At 37.5% G+C, this 12,384-nt stretch overlaps 1 protein-coding gene across 2 annotated transcripts in view; it reads right to left on the bottom strand.

Annotated features, from left to right (window-relative positions):
- The window catches only part of PTPRB (protein tyrosine phosphatase receptor type B), a 125,095-nt gene that overhangs the window by 55,052 nt on the left and 57,659 nt on the right, over nt 1–12,384 (bottom strand). For both annotated transcript variants that reach the window (XM_004006460.6, XM_004006459.6), the window contains 4 exons: nt 9,407–9,673; nt 5,510–5,773; nt 1,339–1,602; nt 543–806 (listed from right to left, as the gene is read on the bottom strand). In XM_004006460.6, the coding sequence (XP_004006509.3) occupies nt 543–806; nt 1,339–1,602; nt 5,510–5,773; nt 9,407–9,673 (1,059 nt within the window). The remainder of the gene's footprint in view (nt 1–542; nt 807–1,338; nt 1,603–5,509; nt 5,774–9,406; nt 9,674–12,384) is intronic.

Below are 12,384 nucleotides of genomic sequence, written 5' to 3'. Positions count from 1 at the left end.
TTACTAGCTGTGGGACTATAGGCAAATGACTCAACGCCTGTAAGTTTTAATTTCCTCATCAGAAAAACAGCAGTGATAATAATAGTAACCAGTCCATGAAATTGTGAGGACTGAACAAAATTTACACATAAAGTTCTTTGCTGTGGGTCCAGTTCACAGTAAACTCTCAATAAATGTTAGGTGTTATAGCAACACTCCCAACAGAGTTCCAGAGAAGGAGTACACAACCAACCAACCGACCGACCAACCAACCAACCCAGTTATTTCTACTTAATTTGTATGACTCACAGGCAACAGCTATTGACATCAACTCAATGCTTTTTTTTTTTTTCAGAAACTTTTTCTTCTTCCTTACGTCATACTTCAGTTTTGTTAAACCAGCTTGGACAACATCATTGTCACTGTCGAGATAAACTTCTCCTTTCTTGCCACTCCTTCCTCACTGCTTAGCCCTTCAAATCCTCAACCAAAACGCTTGGCTACCCAACATGCTAAATACACAGGTCTATCTAGTCAGGTTCGAGAGCCAGATTTCCAATTACCTGTGAAGCCTTCGATGAAGGCTGACTGCTGGACATCTCCACTAATCGTCAAGACAAGAATTTTATACTTGCGCCCTGGTGTGAGGGAGGTGAATCGATACTCAGTCGCAGTGCTGACAAGGTGGAAAGGAGGAAATACTTTCATATCGTTGAAGAGCAGCTGGATCTCGTACTGGTCGACATCCCCATCAGCTCGTGTCCATGTCACCCAAAGGTCCTCAGTGCTCCTGTTCTTCAGCGTGAGATCCTTAACAGCCTCTGGGACTACAAGAAGACATTTCGAGAAAGTGACTGATTAGAGTTTACTCCACAATAATTTATGAATCACATTCACAGAACTGGCAAACATCTCTGTTCCCCAAATAAACCACGTCAGCAACTTCACGGATAATTAAACAAGAAAAATTGGAAGCCAGTATTAAAATTGAAATTTTTTTCCTTACATAAATCTTATATGCTAAGTGTTGGTAGAATGTAATTATAAAATGAGTTATGATCTCAATCATAAGATAAAACAAGAAGTCTAGAACTTTAAATGCATGATGCAGAAGGACAGGGAAGGAAAATGTGAAATCTGGCCTTCCTGCTTGTCCACTATGCTTGCTTTTATCTGTCAATAAATGTTCTGTGATTACAAGGTCCTGGCTTGGCTGAATGATGTTAGTTCCAAGTGAGACTAATTGGGAATATAATTTACTGATCAGTAAGTAGATAAAATGCAAGGTTCAGATAAATTATATACTCAATGACCTTTAAAGTCCCAACCAGCCATCAGATTTTGCATCTTTCCACTTACTTGTTCTTCCATTCCCTTGTTCACTGGCTTCATATTGTCCACTTTTCGTACTAACAGTAACACTGTACAACCGTCCAGGGACTAGTTTAACAAATACACACTCATTTTCAGACTTGGGAACGCTTTTTGTTTGAATGAAGTTGTTTTTGTTTTTAATGGTGACTTCATAGTGATCAAAGTCTCCAGAGGCATGTACCCAGGATACCTTTAAATAGTCACTCCTGGCCGAGTTGCTGATACTGACTCCCTGGACCTTGTTAGGCACTGAAAAAAGAGAACAGAAAACAGCTAGATATAGAATGATTCTGAGGGAGCCACTGATCACAGATGACAATCTCAGATGATAAAGGAAAGTAAGTAGATTTTTACTGTGTGCATTTAAAAGAAAAAATCTTAGACCTTCAGATCACAAACTTCTGGAGAGGAAAGATGGTTACACTATTTGGAATGATTAAATGGATCTTTTTATACAGCACCTGATGAATGAATTCTAATCCGACTGTTAGCCTATACAAAGTGTCACGTACAAGACGGAACATTAAATGTAATAACTGATGATTAATATGAATGACAGTGAAAACATTAATAATTCCAGCATAGCTTTGTAACTCAATATATGACAATAAGTTACCAGCATGAGTATAAACAATCCAAAAGAAAATGGAAGAAGAGGAAGGACATGCGGTAATTGATACATGAAAGTATGTTCAGCATCACTGGTGATCAAGGAAATGCTAGTTAGGGCCATGGTAAAATACCATTTTACATACATGTGGTTGACAAGATTTAAAACCCTGATAAACCCCAGTGTGAGAGAGGGTGCTCATTCACAGAAGACTGAATGAATGAACTGGTAAATAAACACAGTGAAACAGCATATGGAAGTCATAATTAATTTTTCCTAACTCAAAGCACAAAAATCTAGATTTCTTATCCTTAATAGCAAAACACAAAATATGGATGAATTTAATATTAAGTGAAAAAAATCTAAGTCCCAGAAGATTACATATTGCATGAAAATACCTATTTTATATCAAAACAACTGAAAATTTAAAAACTATATAATTTTAGGATTACATAAATAATAAAATTGCAACATGGAAAGCAAGAGAGAAAAATGAGAGTCAAGATGATGGCTATTGTGGGATGGATAAGTGAGGAAGGAATCTCATGATTTGATGTAGATTATTAAGTCCCTAGCTTTTGTTCTGGGTAGTGCTTTCTGATGTACACATTAAATTATTAAAAATTATTAAATAAATGCCTAAAAAACAAAACTGGCAAAGTGGCATCTGACACATAGGACCCTGAGCCAAGAATTATGATTAATTCAATTTTGTGCAACTGATGTTCCCCATAACTATATAAATAAACAATACTATGAACCTATAGTTTTCCTCTTAATTGACCAATCAATCCATGAATGCTTGTTAACAGGAGCACTGTAAAATAAGCCAATTCTGTATTTAGAGCACGATATCATGGATATTCTATTTTTTTTATTTGGAGCTGTATTTTAATTCAAAAATAGTCCCAGATGAATTACTATTTGGCATAACTGGATTTTATAAATATTAATGAGAAGGAGAATTGAGATGAGATATGAACTCAGTCGGATCCAGGGTGCTAAGCTCTATCTCAATGCCACCAGGTCTCTGGATCTGGGCAATCTCTGTGTTTGGTGTATGTCAAGGGATTTCTGCTCTGATCACATGCTAAGCCTATGTCCAAGTTTTCTCTCCCATGCTTCCCCAAGCATGAAATGATCCAGAAATTTTAATATTTTGGTATCTAAGCTACATTTTTCATGATGCTTCTCACATCGACAAGTTGCACTACTATCCTTTGTTGGCTTATGTGTGCTGGGCTTTATATTGGAATACATCACACTCCAGATGTGGAGCAAAAGCAGGCATGCTTTCTTTCCCCAAGATGTTTACCTGGAACCAATCAGCATGTTGCTAGAATTTAGTCGTCACAGACTTACAGAGAATACATTCCAGAGTGACGCTGTTTGTATGAGCTATGAAAGGTTGATGATCCAGGCAATTTACTGAAGACAAAGCAACTCTTCCAGGGAGAAAAACTAGGCTGAATATCACGAGAAGTCAATAAGGGGCTCTCCAGATGGAACTGAGGGTAATTTGTGAGAGATGCCTTGATGCACAGTGAGATGATGTGGTATAGAATTAGAAATACTGACATTATGACCAGAAATGTAGAATAAGAGCATTAGAAAAGGAAAACGGCATTGAGACAATCAGCCAAAATCAACAAGGCAACAACTCAGACACGATGCTCCAGTTAAACTGATTTGTCAGGGGCAATGGTCTGCCTTGATTAGTCATGCGCCAAATCCAAGTTCATGCTGGTAAAGAATCAAAAAGATGCTTTGAGTAAAGACTCACTTTCTTGCATTTAAAAACAGTCTGAGCACAAGACCTTGCAATATGGAAGTCATGGACAGGGAACAGTCATGAACTGACACCAAGGGAAAGAAAAGGCTGAGTGACTGGATGACATATCCTTTAATTTCTGGCAATTTTTAGGCTCCAAGTTAATTCAACATAGAACTCTGACATGAGGCTGCTTTGTAAATAGAAATCTGCTTTTCAGATCTAAGACAGTGTTGTGCTTATCAGCATAATTAAACTTTGAATCATTTGAGCGTAAGGACTATCTCTTTATATCCCTGACTAGAGCTTTCAGAGAGAACATGATGTAATGGAAACAGCCCTTGAGTATGGTTGAGCTTGGGTACTGGTCAGCCATGTGACCTTTAGGAAGCCACAGTTTCTTTCTGGGGCTTTATCTCAAATGAGAAGGAATTAGACTACTCTTTGCTAGCAGCTAGCATGCTGCAACAATGTGAATTGGTGGTTCTTAACTTTTCGAGGTTACAGAAATTGTAAGACTCTGATAAAAAGCCATCCACTCTCTTTCCAAAGAAATGCACATACTTCTCCTGTCCCCAACAACTTCACAGAAAATTTTGGGGGTACTACTTTCCAAAAGTCTACCTAATAAAGCACTGGGTAAAAACCTCCAGTCTAAGTGATTTCTGATTACTCATTCATCAAACATTCACTGAGTGCCTGCTACTAGGCTCGAGATTTTGTGCTGGGGCATTAAATGATATTAGTTGTCCCAGATCCTCATGGAAAACTGACATTTTAAAATGTAAATATCAGCCCATAGCTCAGCAGGAAAGATCTGACAAAACATTAACAGCACCTTAAGCAGTAATCACAGATGTAAGCCCCAGGAGGTATAAGTAAATTGGGAAAATGGTATCTGTCTAAATTTAGTTCTTTATAGCACATTGAAGACCAGGCCTTCAATGCCTTTGCTAAGATTTTGCTTCTAGCCTCAGAACTATAAAGTTTCAAATTTTCACCTTATCTGAAAAAGGATTAACCAACAGACATTTCAGGAAGAATTTCAGGACAGAGAACATTATAGGCTCTTGGGTCATTCAGAACTGAGTTTAAAATCCAGGATGTGAAATGCCCTGGCTGTTTAACAAGTTAAATAACTGGGCAAGTTACCTTGGACTTTGGTTCAACACTTATCACAGCCTGTAAGATGGGAATAATAACAACTACCTCAATAAGGACTTTATAAGGATTAAATTAGTGAACATACATAAAGCCAGGGTCTAGGAACCAAAAAGCACTCCCTAAACAGAAATACTTGCTACTATATCTAAATATACTATGAACTCTAGCCACAGAATTTGTGTTCATCTTATTCTGAAGGTATCATGTGCTCACATAAAGAACTTGTTGGATCAGAATATGAGGACTCTATAACACTGTTGTGATCTCAGCAGTCTTTAATCCCGTCCTTACAGAATTGCTGCAGATCTGTATGTCCTGAGGAGCTTCCCAGGTGGCACTAGTGGCAAAGAACCCGCCTGCCAGTGCAGGAGACATAAGAGATGTGGGTTCAATCCCTGGGTCGGAAGATCCCCTGGAAGAGGGCATGGCAACCCACTCCAGTATTCTTGTCTGGAGAATCCCATGGACAGAGGAGCCTGGTGGGCTACAGTCAATGGACTCACAAAGAGCTGCACATGACTGGAGCGACCTGGCACACACACATGCATGCCTGATGCCCTGAACCACTTAGGCAGCTGGTTCTTAGAGAGTCTATCTCACGAAAGCCTCACCTGTCCGTTCTTGGCTGAAGGAATGACTTTCATATTTGCCGCTCCTCGTAGTTATGGTCACGTTGTAGAGGCGGCCTGGGGTGAGGGAGCTGAAGGAACATTCACCGACAGACTTGGCAGTCACGAGGGACTGGACCACCCTGCCGCCGTGGGAGAGCGTCACCACATAGCTATCCACGTCTCCGGGAGCCGGCAGCCAGGATATGCTGAGGTAGTCACTGCGGCCAGAGTTGTTTACCGTTACTCCACTCACACTGGAAGGGACTGGGGTTTTAAAGAGGGGGAGAATATTTAAAAAGAAAAGCACAGTCAAATTGTGAATCATTTACTGCGGTCAGCACAAACGGCGTGGACTCAGATCTGATTACCTAGGAAGTGTCAAGGAAGTGTAAGGATTGCACGTTAGCTTTGGGAAGCTGAGAGTTCTTACCTCAGAAGGCTAACCCAAACGAAAATGCAAGAAGTCTTTTGGATGCCTCATCAATATAAGGATGCTGCTATTGAATTTTCATGGTGTGACTGTTTGCAGAGTATTTTAAGTGGAGGCATTTTTATGTGAGTGTGTCAGGACGTTCCCTTTGTAGGACAGGGAACAAACATTAACATCTTAAATGCAAGAGCTTGAATCCAAACCCATTGATAAAGAAAAGAAGTTTGAGGGGAAAGGTACTCAAGATACAATGGCTTTTCTAAAAGTCTTACTTAGACACTGGATAGCTTTGATCTTCTTGTGATTAAGTTATTTATTTCTGGGGTGTCTAATCATGAACACAGGTGAAGGGGTTATATTTCCCTTTGCAAAGCATTTCCTGCCCTCTAGTGGTGAGAAATAAACTTTAACATCTATTCCGTAAGCAACTAGTCTTGTGGGCACAAAGACCTGTCGTGGAGATAATGACTTTTTTGGTGTCCACCGTAATCGTACAAAAATAGAAAAGATGCGGATGCCTTCCAGGAGTTCCCCAGCTACTGGTACAGTCTGAACATTAATCATTTTGATGCTGAATAATAGTTATTCCCTGTATTAGAAGTAAGCGCACAAGAAATAGTACTGTCAGTAGTGAGTTTCAGAATAAAACATTATAGTATATATGAGCTCCCCTGCAGTTTTCCTTATTGGTTGACTGACTTCAGGTAAATATTTTCATATAATTTCATAAAATCCGTACATCACATGTAATTGATGGGATTTGGCTAGATGACCTCTGAGAATCCTTCTTATCTAATATGCTCTGACTTTGTGATTTAAGCCCCAAAGTCTTTTTTACATCTATAAGCACTTACCTATCACCAAAGATATAAACAGCACTCTATTGAATAATTCTGCTGACGCTGTTCCATGTATATGGACATTTCCTAGATATAACCTTGAACTTTTAGCCATATTTTTTGTGTATTGATGACTTCCCTCCTTCCCGTCCTTCTTTTCTTTAGTTTCTGTCCTTCCTACTATCTGTACATCACATCCCTTGGTAGCTCTCAAAATAACTATCCTTGTTTTCCAAAACTGCTGGAAATATTTGCAACTACTAACATTTTATTAGAAAAGATATAATTATCAAAAATATTACCAAAAATTCATGGTTTAAAAAGACAAATACAAAATTAAAAGACAGATATAAAACTTATTTTTCTTTAGAATTAGCATTTTTTCAGGTTATAACTAGATTTGTTAAATACATTTGATATTTTAAATTTTAAATATTTTGCCACCTTATCTAAGCTGGGAGGTTATATATATATTTAAAATCTGTAGAAGTAAAATGAATTATTTCAACCTTGACTAATACTTCAGCAGTTTGAATAGATGGTAATGATTATCAAGGCTTTAGCCACCGAATTATTTTTATAATCTACCATGTTCAAAATATACTAACCAAAGCACCTTTCAAAATTCTCATTATTGTGTTTCTATAGTAATATCCCATTTTCTCCTTTTTCATTATAATGTCTTCGCTCAATGTGTTTGAATAAAATAACTGATGCTTATATTTATGCATATCTTGTCCTCTCCTCAAAACTTTACAATCATTTTTCAAATAATTTCTTGTCTACTTTCTGCATACTTCTATTATATAATGTTGGCCAAATACTGATACCTCTGTTGCCATTAAAATATAGTATAAAATAATTACAAGTCCTATTTATCAAGTGATCTCAGACACCAAACTATTTTATTATAGCACAATAAGCTGGGTAGCCCTTGGGGTATTTTAAGATGGGAATTAACCTATGTAGCGGAGTCTGACTACTTGCTCACCAAACCATTTCCTTTTCCTCTTGGACACATAGCTAGACTAGATTGCCCAGCCACTCCTCCAGTGCAGTGTAGTCATACAAATGTTCCCGTTAAAGGAATGTGGGTGGAAGTGATGTGTTTACTTCCAGCTTTGGTAGTCTTTCTCCTCCCTATAACCTCTATCCTCTGGAGAAATGAAGAGACGTCCGAGGATCTACAGGAAGGAAGAACCACAGATGGTAGGACCCTGGGTCCCTAAATTACTGCTTGGAGAAGAACCAACCAAAAGAGTTGTCCAATCAGGAACACCTACATTGTACAGTTGTATAAGCAGGAAATAAGTCAGCGTAACCTGACTAGTGCAACTGCAACTCAATGGGAAATGGATGCAAGTTCCTTCTCAACTCTTCTCCTCAACTTATTTCTCCTTCCCCACTCTGATACCTGGTGTTGGCATGAATTACTGGGGATGGAAGAGAAAATGAAGGATGGAGGGCTAGGGCCAGAATCTAGGCCTCTTGGTCCCAAACTAAGCTTCTGGGTCCCCCAATCCAATTATGCTACACTGATGGATAGTGCCAAGAATCACTAAAGAAGAAGAAGGAAGATACTGGGAAGAACAGCATCAGTTGCCACAGAACGACAGAAAAGAGCAGACATCAGTGAATTTCTACCTAGACAAGAAATATCTTTTCAGTGACTTAGTTGATCTTTTGGGAGAGTTAGTGAAGTTAATGGTTCTTGGATTCAATAAGCAGATGAGATTCATGATTTTAGAAAAGGACATAACTGTGGATATAGGCTGCTGATACGCAGAATCTGAGCATTGGAAATTAGAGGGATGAGCCTGACATCCAACTTCTTATAATCATATGAAATTAAATAGGCAAAGTCACTGACCTGATTCTGAGATCACTAATAGTTATTAAAGCTTCTATTGGATTTATTTAACTGGTTTCCTTTCTAAGAAACTGGAACATACATTTTATATTGTATTTACATTCTTTCTTTGTGTTGTGTAGAAAATTATATTCCTTTCTTCGGTGCTGCACCTCTGTCTGACACATATTGTCATAAGATATGTATTTGCTTACTTAGCTCTCTGCCCTATTTGACTATGAGCTCTTTAAGGTCAAGGAACACTGTTTACTGTAGGTGGCATACAGTATTAAACACTGTTTAACGTTGCCCATGAAAATATATGGGATTAGGGAATTTTATTAACTTTCAACCTCAGAAGTTGGAGACCATTGTTTTTTTCTGTCTTTAAACTAAGAATAAAAAAGAGAATGGAAGATATGTTTTTTAAAAAAAGTTTATGACTTGCTTACCTTAATCTGACATAAACATTTCAAAGAAAATCAGCTGGATGAAGGAATAAACTTAGGCAGCAAATGACTATTGTGTCATCATTAAGGTTTGCTAGGAGTTCTGACACAAGTATTGGAGATTTTAGAAAATTTAGCATTCATTCTCTCCTCTCTCACTCATCCTCCAATTTCCATTCCTGGGAGATCACCATGTACCGTCTAAACAGTATTGAAACTTGGCTTTTAGGACGGTCTGAGTTGGGTCTGTCTTTAGGATGTTGTAAGACTTCTAGGATATACTCTGGAGGTTCCATGTGCTCAGATATCTGTAGGTCACACTCTTCTTACCTGTCCTTCCCTCCACCACCACTTGTCGGGAAGAGATCCCTCCGCTTACTGTTGTTACCACCACGGAGTAGAGGCTGCCTGATTTGAGGGAGTGGAAGCTGTATCTGCTAGTCTCACTGGAGACACTTTCATTTTTGATGACCACATTTTCATGGATCAGTAGGACTTGGTAGAACTCTATGTCTCCCAAGGCCTGGGTCCAGTTAGTAAACAGACTGTTTGTTGTCCCTTGGTTGGCCACATGCAAACCAGTCACTTGGGCAGGCACTAAAACAGAGCAGAGAGGGAAGAAAAAACAGATGACACTTCATTACCCTAAGGAAGTGTGACAAAAAGGAGTAAAAAATGGAGGCAGTTTTGAAAATGCTAATCTATATGCATATACTTTGATATAGACAGTCAGCTTTATTTCCTGTGACATGGAGAACTAGTCCCCTACAGAGACTCTACCATTCTGAAAAAGCTGCTTATGCAGAAAATCAAAATTATTTCATATCCAAGGATAAGATGTATGCCTATTAAGTATTTTTTATTTTAAATTTTAAATAATAAAAGGGTGCTATTTTTGACAGTTGCTTACCTAATGGGATTTCACCTGTCCCTACTCAATGAGAACTGAAAGTCACATTATTTACTGGATGGTTGTTATGGGGTGGTATTGGGAAATCCCTTCAATCTGATGATTAGATTGTAGTCTAGGAAACTGGTAATTCTTTACTGGCACATTCTCAAGAGGCCCATTCTTATTATACATGTTTGAGTGAGTGAAAGTCGTTCAGTCATGTCTGACTCTGCGACCCCATGGACTGTACAGTCCAGAATTCTCCAGGCCAGAATACTGGAGTAGGTAGCCTTTCCCTTCTCCAGCGGATCTTTGCAACCTAGGGATTGAACCCAGGTCTCCCGCATTACAGGTAGATTCTCTCCCAGCTGAGCCACAAGGGAAGCCCTATTATACATGAAAATGTTACAATAATATAAGTTATAGTATTAAATAATAATAATAATGATAAAAACTGAATCAGTTATCAAAAAATGTAATTGGCCTATACAACAGTGCTAGGAAAGAGTCATTCTGGGGTCCAAGACCTGATCTGTCTCACCTGTGAGCCTGTGCCCTTTACCTAATTAACAACCATTGTGATTTTTAACCTGCCCATTAACAAATCTTTTTACACAGATCTTGAAGTTGGCACTTGATAAACATTTCCTTTGTGCCTCTTCCCAGAATTATGATAGATAAGCAAAGGGATTAGAACCTTGGCACAACCTTTCTCAGAAATCACTGACTTTTTGATTAAAATATAAACATATTCATTAAAATATTTTACTGTACATGGGTTGAAAGATTCAAATTCTAAATTACCTGTGGAAAGCAAAGAAATTATATGCCAAAATAATTTTGAAAAACAAAAATAAAGTTGAAGGACTAACATCATCTGATTTCAAGACTTCTAGAAAGCTACAGTAATGACGACAGTGTGATGTTGGAAAAAAAAGTAGACAGACAGACTAACAGAAAAAAATTGAGGATCCAGAAATAGGCCATGTAGACTGATGTTTTTTTAAAGATGCAAGGGCAATTCAATAAAGAAAGGAGAATCTTTTTCAACAAAGAGAATTACAACTACTGGCTGTTCATGTGCAAAGAAAGAAACCTTGCTTCATATCTCACATATATACAAAAATTCAAAATTGATAATACACCTAAATTCATAACCTAAAACTATGAAACTTCTAAGAGAAAATTTTGATGACCTTGTATTAGACAAAGATTTCTTAGATATGACACCAAAAGCATATTTATGAAATAAAAAATTGACAAATTGGACGTCAAAGTTAAAAACTCATGTTTTGCAAAACACACTAATAAATTAAGGAAAAGACAAGCCAGAGGAGGAGATCAAGATGGTGGAGCAAGAGGACAGAGAGCACAGTGAACAAGCACAGGACTACTCTCAACTGAAAAGAAAAAGTAAATCCCTGAAAAAATGAATGAAACAGAAATGAACAATTTACCAGGCAAAGAATTAAAAACATTGGTAATAAAAATGTTAACTGAATTAGGGAAAAAGTTTATCTAAACAGTGAACATTTTAACAAGGAACCAGAAAATATAAAATAGATCCAACCAGAAATGAATAACTCAACAGCTGAAATAAAAGGGGGGGAAAAGAAAAACACTTAAGAAGGAATGAGGAGCAGACTTAGAACACATAAGTCAGCTAGAAGACAGAATAATGTAAACTACTCAGTCAGAACAAAGAAAGAAAGAAAAACAGATTTTAAAAAATGAAAGCAATTTAAGAGATGTCTGGAATAACATTAAGTATTCCAATACTTGCATTATAGGGGTCCCAGAGGTGAAGAGAGAGAAAAGAGGATTGAAAATGTATTTGATGAAATTACATCTGAAGACTTCTCAAGCATGAAGAAAGAAACAGATATGTAGGTTCAGGAAGCACAGAGGGTCCCAAATAAGATGAACCCAAATAAAGCCACAAGACATAGCATAATTAAAATGGCAAAAGCTAAAGAGAAAATTCTAAAGGCAACAAGAGAAAAATAAAGACTCATACACAATGGAATCCTTATAAGGCTCTCAGCTGATTTTTGTACAGAAATATCCCAGGCCAGAAGGCAGTGGCATGATATATTCAAAGTGCTGAAAGGGAAAAACATCTAACCTAAGATTGGATGATTATCAGTTAAAATACCCAGCAAAATTATCAGTTAAAATAGAAGTAGAGATAAGCAAAAACTAAAGACAAGCAAACACTAAAAGTTCATCAATACTACACATACCCTAAAAGAAAAGTTGAGGGGTCTTCTCTAAATAGAAAACAAGTAAGAATCTTTGGGAAATGAAAAACTCCCACTAGAAAAAGGCAAATATATAATAAGAATGAAGGATCAACCACTTAAAGAGCCAGTATGTACATTAAAAGACAAAAAATTGTAAATGCGACTATAATAAC

This window comes from Ovis aries, chromosome 3 (genome assembly GCF_016772045.2).
Source record: "Ovis aries strain OAR_USU_Benz2616 breed Rambouillet chromosome 3, ARS-UI_Ramb_v3.0, whole genome shotgun sequence".
Lineage (NCBI taxonomy): Eukaryota > Metazoa > Chordata > Mammalia > Artiodactyla > Bovidae > Ovis > Ovis aries.
This window is presented reverse-complemented; position numbering and strand designations above follow the sequence as displayed.